At 38.5% G+C, this 18,618-nt stretch overlaps 1 protein-coding gene across 1 annotated transcript; it reads right to left on the bottom strand.

Moving 5' to 3' along the window:
• Positions 1-390: 390 nt before the first annotated feature.
• Positions 391-9,438, bottom strand: LOC103607467 (NADPH oxidase 1-like; the record flags this gene model as incomplete). The annotated part of the gene is made up of 7 exons (XM_008591971.1): positions 9,254-9,438; positions 5,745-5,840; positions 1,896-2,006; positions 1,571-1,655; positions 897-1,048; positions 612-793; positions 391-523 (listed from the first exon to the last, which is right to left on the bottom strand). Coding segments are annotated over exons 1-7 (804 nt in total), but the record flags the coding sequence as incomplete, so codon positions are not given.
• Between the last annotated feature and the right edge of the window lie 9,180 nt (positions 9,439-18,618).

The following is an 18,618-nucleotide window of genomic DNA, read 5'->3' as shown; positions in this document are numbered from 1 at the left end:
GACAGTTTACTTAATCCTTTGGAATCCTACTCTTTTTTTCTCAAAATGGAGACAAAAGACGTTCCTACCTCATATATTGCTGTATATAAACTCCATATTATGCGGCAAGGCTGGCGCATGGTAAACACTATCAGTAATGCGGGTTATCATTATTACCTTTGCAGAGGGTCTCACAACATGCCACAAACATTAGTCCTTCCCCTTCAAGACCCCCTGCTAATTGCCTGTTGTCAGTGATACTGGAAGTTCTTGAAAGTAGGAACCCGTGGATATCCTTCACAGGATAGCACAGGGCTGTGCTAATAATAATGATAATAATAATAGTAATAATTACAATAATAAAAGTAACAGATCCTAACAAGAGTCTGTCCTTGTCCATAGGGTTCTTACCTCGGCGGGGTTCCCTTCAAATTGGGGGTGTCTGCATTCGGAGTCAGGATCATCCCACTTCTGAAAAGCCTCTGCACACTTGTGAGGATGACTCTCATTCATGCTCTCTTCTGTTTGACCCCGGACAATTCCACTGAAAAAGACAAAGAAGGTCAGTTTGGGATAAAGAATTATGCAAGGTCAGGGGATGGGGTATGAGAATGAAAGTTTGAGGACCTTACCCAATGCCATGAATCCCTAAGCCGAGGATATAGACAATAAAAAAGTGGTGAGTATACCAGAAGACCTCAAAATAGTTCCTCCGTATAAACTCTGTAGCTGAAGTTACCATGAGAACCAGGGCTATTGTCATGATTACTCCAGTGAGACCAGCGATGCTTGTGAATGTCACATACTCCACTGTCTATGAAAGGAGAAATGTCAGCCTGACACAGTGTCCACCAAGGATACCATGCCCTTCCTGTTTATGACCAGATCCCAGATGATTTGCCATTGAGTCAACTCACCATGTTGGGGGAGTGGATGGGATTTAGCCAAGAACCCCCGTCTTTCTCATGATGAGATAGGTTGGAGAGAATGGAAGCAAGGGATCCATCTGTGGCCCGTCGGCTTCTGCTGTAGCGGTCAAAGTTAAACAGGTGTGCAATAATGTGAATAGCTAAATGGAAATATGGAAAGGAATGTAAGCAGTGTCTCAGGAACATCATGGCAGGCGTACCTCACCACAATAGGAGAATCCTAGTGCCTTGCAAAATGCCAAGTTCACAGAAGGTGCCCAATAAACCCTTGATTGTGAAGAGATCCAAGATCTTTTTAATACTCACTTGGTTCCCAAAGGAATAGAATATAAGCTCTGAGAAAACAGGCCTAGAACAGTGCCTGACAAATAGTGCCACAGGTACTCAATAAATATATATATATATATTTTTTAAAGATGACCGGTAAGGGGATCTCAATCCTTGGCTTGGTGTTGTCAGCACCACACTCAGCCAGTGAGCAAACCGGGCATCCCTATATAGGATCCAAACCCGTGGCCTTGGTGTTATCGGCACCGCATTCTCCCGAGTGAGCAACAGGCCAGCCCTTCAATAAATATTTTTTGAATGTGGATGTTCGTGGATGAATGAAACTAGACTCTGAATACTCTGGAGTCTGCAGTTTCATGGTTTGCCTGAGTTACCTGTGTGTAGGCAGATCATATATGCCACCAGCTTGTGGAAGGTGAGGTTGTGATCCAATTGCTTTCTCATTGTGCGGCTGCAAAACTGCAAATGTGAAGTTATCATGGTCAGGTGTCCCCAGCCAGCCTTATGAAATTCACTAACCCATACCAACATGTCTTAACGCATAGCATTCTAATATCCACCCACCTTTACCCACCCCTTAGCTACCAAAGGAAACCTCTGGCTTCCATTCCTAGAGGATTGGTGTTGGACTGTCCTCCTGAGGAGTCCAGGGTCTCTTTCTTTAATGGAAAAATTGACTTAGGTGTGGTTGGGACTTACTGAGCAGGTGCCCCTCAGGAATGACAGCAGATTGCGACACATGGGAAGCAGGATCAGCATGCTGTTAAAATTCAAGCAGAAAGCAGATGCTCGGGCACAGGCCAATGTCGACTAGAGCAGAGGAGAAAAGAGACCATGAGCTGCTCCATCTCACCATCTAGCAGGTGGCCCAGTCCACTTTTCTGAGACTTGCAAATGGACAGGGCTACAGTTTCCTCACCTCTCTAGCACAAACAGACCAGGCCCTCTGTTCGCAAAAGACAGAAAAAGTGCTAAACTTAATACTGAATTGAGAAATTCCCATGACAGTGGTTTGGAAATGTTTGACTATATGTTTATTAATATGAACGAGAATAGGATTTAATGATTCCACATTAGCAAATACATTCTATAGATGTAATCTTTTGCAATGAATACATTTGTTTAATATATTCAACTATGATTTTGTTGTCATTTGTAAAAGTCTTGAATATCATATATACTTTTATTCACATTTTAAAGAAAGCTCATATTTAGAGGTATAATTACAGATGGTGACTATTCTCTCTTCTGTATTGTCTAATGGTGCAATTATAAGCATGTAATAGTTATATAATAAAAACAATAAAACTTTAACCACCTATATTTAAGATGTCTTTAAAAATTGAATAAATCTTAGGCAAGACTAGGACATTCTTACAGCAGAATTTTTAAACTTAGGTTGAGAAGGGAGAACTTCTGAGAGCAGAATTTCGAACTGATTTCCTTGTATGGCCAGGCAGCATAAATCAAGAGCAACCCAATCCAGCAATAAAAGCTGCTAAAAGGAGACAATTAGTGCTTTAAAGAAGTATTTAGCCCAGAAACAGGCCTGACTAGGTATTGTCTGGACAGAATATGCTCAACTCTATAGGAGCTAAGTCCGACTTCTCTCTTCAATTCTGTACAATTTGTCTCTGAGTCTGCTTCATGTACTTGGAAATACAGGCTATGGGGTGTGACAGTCTTGTAGTGGTAGTGGAGGTGGTGGCAGCAGCCAGGCAATTTTTGTCACACTTCAACTGACTGGCCAGCCTTACATGTATGCCTATCAAAGACTTGTTAAAAGGAAGAGTATGGGTTAGAGTTAATTTCTTGGTCTTTTTCTAATAATCTTTAAGGCACAAAAACTATTTTTCCATAAAACCTAAACCTAGAACAATGTGATATCAATTTAATAAGCCTGGTTAAGATCTTCCTTAAGTCCATAATGGCTTACAATGTCAGGCAACAGTGAACAAAAGCTGTACTACTGTTTTCCATGTCTGGCTCTTCCACATGACCTGTGTTTTCTCCCTCTGCTGAGTCACTCTCTGACTGTTTTTGGTAGAGACAGCCTGTTCCATGTCTGAGTAAATTTTCTCTGCTCATCTCAGAGATCCTGCATTTCCACATTGGTTCCCACACAGCTTGCTTATGTGAGTCACAGAGTTTTCTTAAAGTTAAAATTGGCAAGTGAATTGAAAATATAGGACTATAATTTCACAGCTCCATATTCTGTATGGAATGAGTTCTTTTTAGAGAAAATCTTTTTTCCCCATTGCAGCACACTGGAACATCCCAATGTATGTTCATTTCTCTATATCAACACTCACTGATGTTATCATTGAACTGCTGCTGTCATTAATGCTTCATTGACTGTGGATTTAAGCTCCTTCCTCTGCTACTCTTTTGCTTTGCTTCGTAGTGAATCAAATTACTCTCTGTATTTTCCAAAGGTGAGCATGAATTTAAGAAATACCTTATGGAATGATTAAATAAATTATGGCATATCAATGCAATAGACTATTACTCTCTCAAAAGACTGAGATCTTTATGCAGTGGTGTAGTGGCGGTAAATGTCTTAACAATCAACTTTTTGGAGGGAGAGGGGATTCTCAATTTCCAGCATTTGCCAGTTTTTAGGATATAAATACTGCTACTGTGGCAGATTTCAAGATACCCCACTTAATGTCATTGAACTCCAGTGAATGCAGAGTTGAGAAGAGATATACACAACTGGCTATTGCAAGCTGGCACGAGCTGGTTCCAGCACACCACTGGTTAAATACTCATCCGGAAAGATACCTGAGATACATTAAGCCTAAGAGGCAATTTCCAGCCAATATGTGCAATGATTTTTTGATCCCTTTTTTGTTAAGACAAAAGACTATGTGTCCTCCTCTATGAGGGTACTTCAAAAAGTTTGTGAAAAAATCGAATCAAAAGATAATACAAATCTTTCCATGAACTCTTTGAAGTATCCTTTGTACGTGTTTTTCAAGACTCATAGCACTGTACACCAAAAAAAGAGCAAATTTTACTATATGACAATTAAAAGGTGAATAAACAATAGTACCTACCTCAAAAACAAAAACAAAACGTGTGTGATGCATTTGAGAACATATGTCACTATGTCTATATATACATACACTGAATTATTAACAGTGGTTATCTCTAGGGAGCGGGATGGGTGAGGGATTTTCACATTTTACTTATACACGTCTGTGTGGTTTGATTTCATTAAAAACATCATTACCCATAATTATTTTTTTTAATATGGCTTTTAAAAAATGAAACATCCATAGGACATCAGCATGATTCATTTTTGTGCTTCTGACTTTTTGGTCATGAAGTGATCAAAGCTCTTAATAACTAGTCACATTTATTGCATCATTCTCTTAATAAAAGCTATTTTTAAAACAAATTAATGCTTCCTTTGGAGCTATGGTTTCTAAAAATGGATCAAAGGGCGAACATTTAAAATGGAAAACAGCACGGTGAAAAAAGCCATGAACAGAACATTCAAATTAGTTGTGATCTCCACATGAATCCTTTGATTAGGGAGAGAAAAGAAGGATTTTTTAAAAGGACAAGCTGCCTTTAAACATGTACATTGGGCGGGCCTTTGTGAAAGCTACTGAAAAAAGGCACCGTCCAGATGAAAGTGATTTAACCAAATCTCTTACCTGTTACTGCATAATAGACTAGAGACAGCAGTCAGACTTGCTCTTCTAACCAGGTAGTGCCCAGCTTCATCAGCCTATGAGAGAACATTCTCACCTGCACACGTCCTACTGGTCACCTCCGTGCCCACCTGCCCTACCCAACCCCACCCCTGCCTCTTCTGTTCTTGATTTTCCACTTCCCCAGCCTTCCCCCCTCCGTTCTGCAGGCCTTGAGTTCTGCAGCACACTCCACCCCCAGACCCCCCTAAATATCCCTTCTGTTTGTTAAAGAGGTATTTTTCTGTAATGTTAGTCCACAGCAGTGGTCTACAAGTTGTTTTCTGTTTTTTTCCTTTTTTCTTTTCTTTTCTTTTTTTTTTTTTAACCAAACCCTTTCTTAAAATCATAAGCAGGAGTCTGTGAGACAGACGTAGACCTTGCTGTGGCTGAAGTAAGGCAGAGCAGGAGCACTGCCCCGTTAGCCTTCCCTTCACATCCTATAAGGAGCACCTGAGTTTCTGGAAGCCAGTTTGAAAATAATAGTTTTCTTAACTGCCTAATAGTTTTCTTTATTGCATTTTTTTCTTAATCAAGTCTGGGAAGTGTGTCCTAGATAGGGTTGTCAGATTTAGTAATTAAAAATACAGGACGGCTAGCTAAATTTGAACTTCAGATTTTTTTTAATGAATATTTTAGCATACCTATGTTCCATGCAATATTTGGAACATACTTATATAAAAAAATGATTTGTTATTTATCTGAAATTCAAATTTAACTGGGCGTCCTGTATTTTTTCTGGCAACCCAAGCCCTAGAGGAAATCAGGGCATTGGGTCCCAAAGGAGTCGGAATCAGAAATAAGAAAAAAAAGTAGAGATTCTCCACATTGCAACTGTGGTACTCACCCCAAGGATTTCTCTCGTGTAGTAGTACTTGTCACCTTTTGCGTATTTCAGGTAGGCATACACAAACAGGAAAATATTCAGCCCCAACCAGACAGCCTAGAGGAAGAAAAAACAAACAAGGAATGAAATGAAATTTGGGTATGGGAAGGAGTAGACAAGGGATTGGAAATAGTGTCACCATTTTGGGTATTTTGTGTTTATCTACTTTCATTTTCAATGAGTATAATCAAAACAAGAAGATTTCAGTAACCATAATAAATAAAGTGATACTGGAACTTAGCCACACCTACTCATTTCTGGATTCTTTATGGCTGTTTTCATGATACAATGACAGGGTTGAGCAGTTGGGACAGACCATATGGCTTGCAAAGCCTAAAATATGTACTATCTTGCTTTTTACAGAAACATTTGTCAATTCCTGGACTAGAGCATTCATACTATTGCACCTAAAAGATAGCAATAAGTGAATAAGTAGATTTCTGAAGAAATAAAGACTAAATTTAGCGACTATAACAATACCCTTCTGAAAAGGACTAAGCCATTCCAGATGGGCCTGCCTCTTTAATTACACCCTGACACATATTTTTCTGTTTTTAGATGGTGAGTTATTTTTCAAATTAACCTATTGTTGCTTTGGACTCATTAAACTCTTAAGACTGTTTTTGCCTGTCCCAAGTTTTGTCTCTGCACTGGCTAAGGGGGAAATTTGGAATCCACTGGCCATTGCCTTTGCTATGGATTAATTAAATTATGTCCCCAAAGTTCATATAGTAGAAGCTTAATTCCCACTGTAACTGTTGAGGGTGGGAAATCCTGCTATGGTAATTGAAAGATGGGACCTTGAAGAGGTGGTTAGATTCTGAGGACCATGCCTAGTGAATGGATTTTAAATGGTGGTCATGGGCATGGTACTGAGAGCTTAAAAAGGAGAGTACATGAGGAACTCTCTCTCTCTCTGCTTCCACCATCTTGCAATGTGAGACCCCTAGGTCATTGTCACCACCACCAGATGTGTTCCTTGGACCTTGGACTTCCCAGCCTCAGAAACTGTAAGCAATAAATTTTGTTTTCTTTATAAATCACCCAGTTCCAAGTATTTTGTTATAAGCAACAAAAACGGACTAATACAGCCTTAGAGGCCAACCACTGGACTCTAGCCCAAGTTTGGAGGTGCTAATCTGTAATTCAACAGCCCAATGCTCCAGGGCATTAGGATGCCTCTCTAGTATATATCCCTAGCCCCAGAGTGGGTCAGAGCCATCTTAACCCACAGGTAAAGGGCATTTAGCCTAGGACATGGCCCACGCAGGTTTCCTAGAGCTGGACACCTCTAGCAGCACAGCATAGAGATATTGGAATCAAAGTCCTTGGTCTCAAATTCTACTGCCACTACTTACTAGTTCTGTAATCTTAGACATGTGATTTAACTTTTCTGAACATCAATCTCTTCATCTGTAAAATGAGGATATTAACAGTATCTGCCTCACAGCAATGCTTTACACGAGCTAACACATATAAAGGGATCAATGCGATGCTTGGTGCATAGTAAGAGCTCAATAAATGCTGTCTACATAGTCGAGGCCTTACTAAACTGGCTTTACCAATCAATTTCTTCCTGTCTCCTTTGTTTAGATGTTCTTTCCAGAGTTGAGTGTCTTCCAGAGACTCTTTGACTCCAATGGCAAAAGAGAATTGAAAGCCACAGATCCCTCAAGAATTTAGAAGATAGAGGAGAGAAGCTTATTAAGAGAGAGCAGAAATATTTCGGGATCAGAGAGGGACATAGAGGCAAAGAAGTCTGTGTCAGCCCATCGTCAATTGTAGGCAAAGCAAATGATGAAATACAGTGACATCTAGGATTAAGGAATTCCGTTTCCCACCTTGGCTGTCATTTCCTTCACTATGAATGGAAAAGGAGGTGGAGTACAAGACCTGGCAGGAAGGAGGAATAAAAACGTTTTTTGAGTAATTTACTTTTTATTTAAATACATAGTACATAGGAGTATTTTTGGAGATAGTGTGAAGTCTGAGCCTGCCAGCAGGATTGGCGGGGGTGGAAATTCAAAGTTAGAGAGTCAAATGTGAGTCACTAACATGGGTGATGAACTCCCCCAGCAAAAAATGAGAAGGGTAAAAAATGCCGTGGATTTTAGAGGTAGAAAAACTCTTATATTTGTACCTAATCTAGTCACTTCCTTAACCCCTTGCTCCCCTAAATACATGCACGTGCATAAACACACACACAGGACTAAAGTCTAGAGAGGATAAATAATTTGATTAAAGTCACTGAGTTAGTAGCAGAACTGAAAGCACTTGACAGGTTCCCTGTCTCCTAAACTAGTGCTCTTTCCTTTACAATGCAAAAGGAACTAAATATAAGGCACTGAGTACTAAAAATATAAAGCATGTGATAACCTGACAAAATAAGCACTTGCCTTTTGTTAAGTGCAAAGCAAACAACCCTCCAGGGGAATTCCATACCTTTTTCCCTGGAGCACCTGGGCAGTCCTACGGGACCCAAAGGAAAAACAGAAGAAAAGAGAAAGAGCCCCAACAGGAGTGTTGGATGCAGCTCTGGGAAAGTGAGAAAGGAGACAGAAGCCCCAGGCTCAGTCATGGCTCAGAAATGAAAAAATGAGAGTGGAGAAAGGCATGTGCGCGGGCGCTGGGAGGAAGGAATTGTGAACATGGGGGTGCCAAAGGGTTTCTGGCCTGAACATTGGGGACCTGGGTTTGAGTGATGGCTCTTCAGTCAATTCATTGTGTGACATCCGGGTCTTGTTTGCCTTTGTAAAAGCAAGGAGTTGGTTTATGTATGCCGGCAATGCCATAGCCACTACCACATGTGGCTACCGATCTTTTGACATGAGGCTAGCCCTAACTGAGATGTACGGTGAGCATAAAATACACATCAGATTTCAAAGACTTAGTAAAAATAAAAGAATATAAGTTATCTTATTAGTATTTTCAATATTGATTATATTATGAAAGAATATTTTTGGTATATTGCATTAAATCAAGTATATTGTTAAAAATTAATTTTGCCTGTTTCTTTTTATTTTTTTTTTTCAGTGTAGGTATTAAAAATTTAGAAATTACCTATGTGGCTTGCAATATATTTCTAGTGGGCAGTGCTGGGCCAGATGATCTCTAAAATCACTTCCATCTCACACATTCAATGATTTTATGAAATCTTGATGGGAGCAATATAGGAAGAATAAAGAGAAATGTATGTTCCATGGCAGCAGTTAGAAGTGAGATGGAAAAGAAAAGAAGACGGAAAATATAAACAGACTGAAATTCCAGGTATTCATAGTTTAGCAACATGAACGTTTGCATATTATTTGTTTCTGTTTTTTCATCTGGCCTAGAGTTGGATTTTTTAATTAAGAAGCCCAATATTTGGCATGGAATTTATCCCTTTCAAATAACTACAAATATTAACAAACATATGGTATCTCCTTGCTCTGTTAACCTTCCTAATTAATAGGAAGTGAAACATCACTTACCAGAACCAAAACTGAGAACCAGTGGTTAATGACCCAGTTTCCCATTATCAAGAAGTGGTTTGGAGCTTCTCTAGGCAGCAGGGAACATTCAGCAATCTGGATTCTGGAGCAGTCCTCCAGAGTTGGAACTTCTGTCCAGCTCAGGGTCTGTGAGTCTTTAAGATGTGAAAAATGCACAGCTACCCACAAAGCTTCTGAACAGAACTGTGTAATTAGTTTAGGTAGACCAGCCCTGTCAATGAGAAATACAGGGATTTTCCCTGTTGGGGTTTTTACACCTTCAGGAAATAATCTTCCTGGGTAAATGTACCCTCTCTCATCGTCTTATCAATATGACCTAAAGTGAAGCACCGACTTCCTTGATAAGAGATTTGCTAAGGTTTCTCATAAGAAGGATAATTAGGCTGGGACCATAAACTGACTAGCTAAGCAGAAGCAGGAAAAGAAGCACGTATGCTAAGAAGTTGCTTGAGGTGAACTTTCAGAAGAGTTGCCGTATCTGCCAGCTCCATTCGGACCTCAGCCAGGCTAGTCCAGAAATTGCAATATACCAATTTCCCCAGAGGATGAGCCATGATTGATGGATATGATGATGGTTCTGGGGTAAGCTTGACTGGCTACAAGGACAAGTGAAAAAAGAGCCAAATAGAATAAGAAAAAGAACTAGCAAGTATAAATGTACACCTTGCTTCAAAATAAACAGAGGCAGAGCACTCAAAACAAGGGAGGTGATTGTCTTCCAGTATGATGGATTAGCTAGAGCTGTGTGCTCAGCTCTGAACCCTGATCTTTTTTCCCTTTTCTAAGATGGTAAAAGATATCATACATAGAAGAGTGTATAAAGCATATATATGCAACTTAAAGAATAATTTTAATGGATGAATATCTATGTGTTCATTACACAGATTAAAAAAATAGAATACAGTTGACCTTCAAACAACACAGGTTTGAATTGCACAGGCCCATTTATATGTGGATTTTTTTCCATAAATATGCAGTACAGTACTGTAAATGTATTTTCTCTTATGATTTTCTTAATAACATCATCTTTTCTCTAGCTTACTTTATTGTAATAATACAGTATATATTACATATAACATACAAAATATGTGTCAACTGACTATGTTATCAGTAAGGCTTCCAGTCAACAGTAGGCTATTACTGGTTAAGTTTGGGGGGAGTCCAAAGTTATACCTGGATTTTTGACTGCGCCAGGGGTCAGTGCCCCTAACTCCCACATTGTTCAAGGATCAATTGTATTTACTTCCTGTATCTTAAAGCCCTCTGTGTGTTCCTCCCTGATCGCGTTCTTCTTCCTCCCCTCCCTTTCCCCCTCCCCCACCAGCTGTAACCACTAACCTGAAATTTGGGGTAATAATAATTTCCTTGTTTTTCTTTATAGTTTTAATAACTATAATTGCATTTATAAACAATATATTGTTTAGTTTTTCCTATTTTTGAACTGTTTAAAATGGAACCTAGCTGGGCCGGCCCGGTGGCGCACTGCTACAGTGCGCCGTTTGGGAGTGTGACGGCGCTCCCGCCGAGGGTTCGGATCCCACATACAGACCGGTTCCCGCTCACTGGCTGAGCGAGGGGCGGGCGCAGCACCGAGGGTTGCGATCCCGTTGCCGGTCCCGGTCCGGTATGGGCGCGATACTGAGGGTTGCGATCCGTTGCCGATCACGAAAAAAGACAAAAAGGAAAAAAATAAATAAATAAATAAAATAAAATGGAACCTAGCTGTATGTATGTATGTATGCTTCTGTGATTTGCTTCTTTCAACAATGGTTTTTTGAGATTCATACACGTTGGTACACGTATTAAACTTTACTACATAATGCCAAACTCTGTTCCTAAGTGCTCACGTAAATGTACACTCCAGTGAGCCCTGGATAAGAGTCCCATTTCTTCCACATGCTTACCAACACTTGGTATTTTCCAGACTTTTTTATTTTTATGATTCTAGTGAGTATGAAATTCTATATTATTATTATTTTAATTTACATTTTCCTGTTACTAATGAGATTGAGCATGTTTTAATTTAACTATTGGACATCTGAGTTTTCTTTTTTGAGAAGTGCCTATTCTACTTTTTGGCCTATCTTTCTATTGGTTTATTTTTCTTTTGCTTATAGATTCTTAGAGTTCAATTTATAATCTGATACTTATCCTTTATTGGTTATGTTTATGACTTATCTTTTTACTCTTTTAATTGTATTTTCCAATAAATGAAAGTTCTTCATTTTAATGTACTCTGATTTACCAGAATTTTCCTTTATGATTTATACATTTTGTTTTGCTTTAGAAATCCATCACTACCCAGAGATCAAGATATTCTCTTATATTTTCTTCTAAAACTTTTTGTTTTTGCCTTTCACATTTATGTTTTGAATCTACCTGGAGTTGACTTTTTATGTACGGTGTGACGTAGGTATTTGTATTAGCCCATTTTCTATTGCTTATAACAGAATGCCTGAAACTGAGTAATTTATCAAGAAACAGAATTTATTTCTTACAGTTTTAGAAGACAGGAAGTCCAAGGTCAAGAGGGTACATCTGGTGAAGGCTTTCTTCTTGATGGGGGACTCTGTACAGAGTCCCATGACTACACAGGGTATCACATGGTCAGGGCTGAGCAACAGCACACTTCCACATGTTTTCTTCCTCTCCTCATAAAGCTCCCAGTCTACTCCCTGATAACCCATTAAATCATTAGCCCATTAATCCATAGTCATCATGCAATCACCTCTTAAAGCCTCCACCTTTTAAATACCATATTGGGGATTAGTTTCCAACATGAGTTTTGGAGGGGACAAACATTCAAACCACAGCAGGTTCAATTTACTATTTTTCTATATGGAAAACTGTTACAGCACCATTTTGAAAAGTATATTTGCTAGTTCTATCATACATCAAATGTCTATATATATGTGAGTTTTTTCTTGAGCTCTCTGTTCAGTTCTCCCACGTCACTGCCTTAATTACTATGGTTTTGTAATAAGTCTTAACATCTGATAGGTCAAGTTTTCCCACCTTGTTCTTCAAGAGTGCTTTGGCTATTCTTGGCCTTTTGCACCTTCATGTAAATTTTATAATCAATTTCCTCTTGCATCTCCTTTATTACATTTATTGCTAAGAACTTTATATATTTTTATTTTTTATTTATTTTTTATTTTTTTTTTAAAAGATGACCGGTAAGGGGATCTCAACCCTTGACTTGGTGTTGTCAGCACCACGCCCAGCCAGTGAGCGAACCGGCCATCCCTATATGGGATCCGAACCCGGGGCCTTGGTGCCATCAGCACCGCACTCTCCCGAGTGAGCCACTGGGCCGGCCCTATATTTTTATTTTTAATTATGGCTATTATATTTTAAAAACTGTTTTTTACGTTTTTTTAATCCAGCAACATTTCTAAACTCATTAATTCTAATATTTTCTTTTTTTTTTAGAACATTTTATTGAAACAGTTGGTTGCAAAGCATTTTTTTTCTTTCTTTATTGAAAGATAATTGATTAAATATATTTGTTGGGTACAGAATTGAATATCAATACATGTGTTCAATATGTGGTGATCAAATCAGGATAATTAGTATACTCATGTTTACCAAACATAATCCATCTTTGTGACCCTTTACTAGTTTCTTACTAACCCCTTCCACTTCCCCCTTTCCCACCTCTAATAACCACAGTTCTGTTCTCTTTTTTTTTTTGAATGTTCAATGTATAATTGTGATTCTTCCTTTCTTTCTTTCTTACTTTCTTTACTTTAGCTCCCATTTACAAGTGAGGAAATATGGTATTTCTCTTTCTGTGCCTGGTTTATTTCACTTAACATAATTTTCTCTAAGTTCATCCATGTTGTTGCAAACGTCAGAATTGCATTCTTTTTTATGCGTATATATACCACATTTTCCTTATCCAGTCATCTTTCGATGGACATTTAGGTTGATTGCAACTCTCAGCTATTGTAAATAGAGCTGCGATGAACATGGAAGTGCAGGTGTCCCTTCAACATAATGATTTTTATTTCTTTGGGTATACACCCAGCAGTGGCTGCTGAATTGTATGGCAATTCTATCTGTAGTTGTTTGAGGAACCTCCATACTGTTTTCCATAATGGCTGCACTAATTTACACTCCCACCAATAGTGTAGGAGTGTTTCCCTTTCTCTACATCCTTGTCAGCATTTGTTGTTCTCTGTCTTTTTGTTACTGACCAGTCTAACTGGAGAGAGATGATATCTCAATGTGGTTTTGATTTGCATTTCCCTAATACTTAGTGATGTTGGGCATTTTTTCATATGTCTGTTGGCTATTCATATATCTTCCTTTGAGAAATGCCTATCAGCTCCTTTACCTTTTTTAAAGATGACCGGTAAGGGGATCTTAACCCTTGACTTGGTGTTGTCAGCACCATGCTCACCCAGTGAGTTAACCGGCCATCCCTATATGGGATCCGAACCCGTGGCCTTGGTGTTATCAGCACCACACTCTCCCGAGTGAGCCACAGGCTGGCCCGATATTCTGTGTCTTTTTGATAACAGCCAGTCTAACTGGAGTGAGATGTTATCTCAATGTGGCTTTGATTTGCATTGCCCTGATGGTTAATGTGATGTTGAGCATTTTTTCAAGTGTCTGTTGGCCATTTGTATATCTTCATATAAGAAATATCTATTCAGTTCCTTTGCCCATTTTTTAATTGGGTTACTTGTTTTACTGTTGAGTTGTTTGAGTTCTTTGTATATTCTGGTTATTAATCCCTTGTCAGATGCATAGTTTCCAAATATTTTCTCCTGATCTGTAGGTTGTCTTTTCTCTCTGTTTTTTGTTTGTTTGTTTGTTTTTTGCTGTGCAGAAGCTTTTTAATTTGATATATTCCCATTCGTTTATGTTTTCTTTTGTTGCCTGTGCTTTTGGAGTCTTATTAATAATGTCTTTGCCCAGTCCTATATCTGGAAGTGTTCACTTATGTTTTCTTTAAGAAGTTTTATAGTTCCATGTCTTATATTTAAGTCTCTAACCCATTTTGAGTTGACTTTGGTATATGGCAAGAGGTATGGGTCTACTTTCATTCTTGTACATATGGATTTCCAGTTTTCCCAGCACCATTTATTGAAGAGGCAGTCTTTTCCCCAGTGTATGTTCTTGGTGCCTTTGTCAAGGATCAGTTGGCTGTAAGTATGTGAGTTGATTTCTGGGTTCTCTATTCTGTTCCAATAGTCTGAGTGTCTGTTTTTATGCCAGTACCATGCTGTTTTGGTTACTATAGCTTTGTAGTATAGTTTGAAGTCAGGGACTGTTATGCCTCTGTCTTCATTTATTTATTTATTTATTTATTTATTTATTTATTTTGCTTAGGATTGCTTTGCCTATTTGGGGTCTTTTGTTGTTCCATATGAATGTTAGGATTGTTTTTTCTGTTTTTGTGAGGAAAGTCATTGGTATTTTGATGGGAATTGCATTGAACCTGTCGATTGCTTTGGGCAGTATGGATATTTTCACAGTGTTAATTCTTCCAATCCAAGAGCATGGAATGTCTATCCATCTTTTTCTGTCCTCTTTCATTTCTTTCAGCAGTGATTTGTAGCTCTTGTTGAAGAGATCAATAGATGCAGAAAAAGCACTTGACAAAATTCAACATCACTTCATGGTAAAGACTCTTGGCAAATTAGGTATAGAAGGAAAGTATCTCAACACAAGAAAAGCCATATACAACCAATCCACTGCCAATATCATCCTGAATGGGGAAAGGTGAAAGCTTTTCCTTTAAGGACAGGAACTAGACAAGGATGCCCACTCTCACCACTCCTATGTAACATAGTGCTGGAAGTACTAGCCAGAGCAATCAGGCAAGAGAAAGAAATAAAGGGCATCCAGATTGGAAAAGATGAAGTCAAACTGTCCCTGTTTGCAGAAGACATTATCCTCTATATGGAAAAACCTAAAGACTCTACCAAAAAACTCTTAGAGCTAATAAACAATTTCAGTAAATTTGCAGGATATAAAATCAACAAGCAAAAGTCAGTAGTGTTTTTATACCCCAATAACAAACTAGCAGGAAAAGAAATCAAGAAAGCAAGCCCATTTAAAATAGTTACCAAAAAAATGAAATACCCAGGAATCAATTTAACCAAGGAGATGAAAGATCTCTACCAAGAGAACTACAAATCACTGCTGAAAGAAATATTTCTTTATTTAGTCTTTTTTCTTTTTTCTTTTTTTTTTTTTTTTTGGCGAACTCTTGACCTTGGTGTTATCAACACTGTGCTCTAACTAATTGAGCTAACCAGCCAGCCTGAAATCTTTTAGATTTTCTATAAACACAGTAATATTTTTTGCTCTAATTACAATTTTATTTCTTCCTTCCTGATTGTTACATCTTTTATTTCTTTTTCTTGGCTTACTGCACTCACTAGAACTTCTAGTACAATTTGAACAAAGGTAGTAAAGTGATCCCCTTGTCTAATTCCCAATCTCAAAGGGGATTCTTCATTTCACCCTTAAATAGAATGTTTGGTGTAGGTTTTTATAGTTATCTAGCTATATATTCTTATTTTGCTTTACTGCAGGCACAAAAGTAAATATTTACTTAAAATAAGAAAAGAAATCACAGCACATGTTTAACAGTTTTATTGAGGTATAATTTATATACCATAAAATTTCCCCATTGTAAGAGTATAGCTCAATGCACAACACATATTATAGTTATTTTAAAAAGCTGAAAAATCTCTTCAACATCATAAAACCCATGAGAATAACATTTTCATTAGCTGTCTAATACACCTGCAACTTAGTGTGACAATGTCAGGTAAAATTGGCACAGTGGGTGGTAGGAGTATTCCTGGAAGTCATTCTTAACACTATGGCAGCTAGCAATCAACTATACACAGAGGTGTCAGTGAACCACATAATATATATACCCCTCTACCCAAACTAAATATATCACCAACACAACTTCCCCTTAGCTGTATTCTTGAAATGCACATGGCCACTTGTATTAGTCCATTTTTGCTGCTATAACAGAATACCTGAAACTGGGTAATTTATAAAGAACAGAGGTTTAGTTGGCTTATGATTCTGGGACAGCTGCATCCGGCGCAGGCCTCAGGCTGCTTCTACTCATGGTGGAAAGTGGCAGCAGCTGCCAGGTACAAGCAGATCACATGGCAAGAGGAAGCAAGAGAGAGAGAGGAGGTGCCAGGGTCTTTTAATCAACCAGTTCTCGCAGGAACTCATAGAGCAAGAGCTCGCTCATTACTCCTTCAACCTAGGGAGAGCATTAATCCATTCATGAGGGATCCACCCCCGTGACTCAAACTGGGGATCAGACTGCCACACTGGGGATCAGATTTCCACATGAGTTCTGGGAGGACAATACATCCAAACTCCATTACCACTCCAGCATCACTTGACATGAGGAGAATTGTGACAGAGGGAAGTTGAAGTGGAAAGAGCCAGTCATCTTAAGCTTTGCGATGAAAATATATTACTTTTGCAAATTTTATGGAAACATTTGACCATGCCCAAGACCATACCTTAAAAGAAAAACTAAAGGCTGTTCACGGGAGGGTGACCAGGATGATAAAATGATTTGAAAGCATCCTGTATTAGGAGGAAAAGAGGTTGGTCAGGGACATGAGTTTATAATTTTTCGGAAAAGGTTTAGATTGTTTTGTATGTGAACCGAAAGAGCCAACCTAGGAATGGAGACTCTGAAGTAACACATTTTTGTTCAATATAAAGCAGAATTTTCTAATTCAGGTCTTCAAAAAAGTAAAAAGGTAATGAGTTTCTTGTTAACTTGAGATGCTCAAGGAAAGATGGACAACCCCTTGCCAGCTATTTTTATAGAGTAAATATCAGCACCAGATGGATGGTTAACTAAATGTCCTTTAATCTCATCTGCTCTCAGAAGCTAAGCAGGGTCAGGCCTTATTAGTACTTGAATAGGAAACTACCTGAGAATACCAGTACTGTAGGCTTTTTAAAAAATAAAAAATTTTACCTGTATCAGTAGAAATGATATCACCCAAAAAAGATATGTTCAAGTCTTCAACTCCAGTATCTGCATATGTGACCTTATTTGGAAATAGGGTCTTTGCAGATGATCAAGTTAAAATGACGTTATGCTGAATTAGGATGGGCTCTAATCCAGTGACTTGTATCCTTATAAAAAGAGGGAAATTTAGATATAAAGATAGAAGACACACAGGAGAAGGCCATGTGACAATGGAGGCAGAGACTGGAGTGACATATCTATAAACCAAAAAATGCCAGCAGGCTGAAATCAAAAAGACAGTGAAAAACAAATGCTGGTGAGGATGTGGAGAGAAGGGAGCACTCCTACACTGTTGGTGGGACTGTAAATTAGTACAACCACTATGGAAAACAGTATGGAGTTTTCTCAAACAACTACAGATAGATCTTCCATGTGACCCAGCAATCCCACTTCTGGGTATATACCCAGAGGAATGGAAATCATCGTGTTGAAGGGATACCTGCACTCCCATGTTCATCACAGCTCTATTTACAATAGCCAAGATATGGAACCAACCTAAATGTCCATTGACAGATGAATGGACAAGGAAAATGTGGTACATGTACACGACAGGATACTACTAAAGCATAAAAAAGAATGAAATACTCCCATTTGCAACAACAGGGGTGAACCGTGAGAAACTTATGTTGAGTGAAATAAGCAAAACACAGATGGATAAATACCTCATGTGCTGACTCATATGTGGGAGCTAAGAGAGAAAGAAGGAAGGAAAGAAAGACCACAGTAGTGTGGTGGTCTTACAGAGGAAGGGAACATTCCTAGGGCTGCAAAGTGGAGTGGGAGGGAGAGGGGGAGGGGGAAGGTGATTGGGGGACAATGGGGTGGGGACACGGGGTATAAAAGCAATTGCTGGTAATTTGTATCTCATGAATATTCATAATAATACTTTTTTTTTCAAAAAAATAAAATAAAATAAAATAAAAAATTTTTTTAAAATGTCCTTTAAGTATCTTCCAACCTTGAGATCCTGTGATTCAAGAAAGTGATCTATAATCAAGATGACGATTTATGTATTACCGAAAGGATTATATATGCCATGCTTAAAGGACCTTTGAGTCTGTGGGTAGAGGCCTTCATTCCCTATATCAGAGGACTAGGAAGTCAATTGATAAGTTGTTGAGCAAAGAATCTGAGCTAAAATAGTCAGATGATCTTAATGGAATATTATTATTAAGCTGAAGCAGCAAGCTCAGCTGGCCCTTTTCAAAATAAGATTTATACTGGCTAATTCAACTAAAATATTCATGCCCCAGATCTGAGACCCTTTTCCCTTTTTAGCTGGACACGCTAAAAAAAATTCTTA

The sequence above is a fragment of the Galeopterus variegatus genome, unplaced genomic scaffold, assembly GCF_000696425.1.
Source record: "Galeopterus variegatus unplaced genomic scaffold, G_variegatus-3.0.2 Scaffold7450, whole genome shotgun sequence".
Taxonomy (NCBI): domain Eukaryota; kingdom Metazoa; phylum Chordata; class Mammalia; order Dermoptera; family Cynocephalidae; genus Galeopterus; species Galeopterus variegatus.
This window is presented reverse-complemented; position numbering and strand designations above follow the sequence as displayed.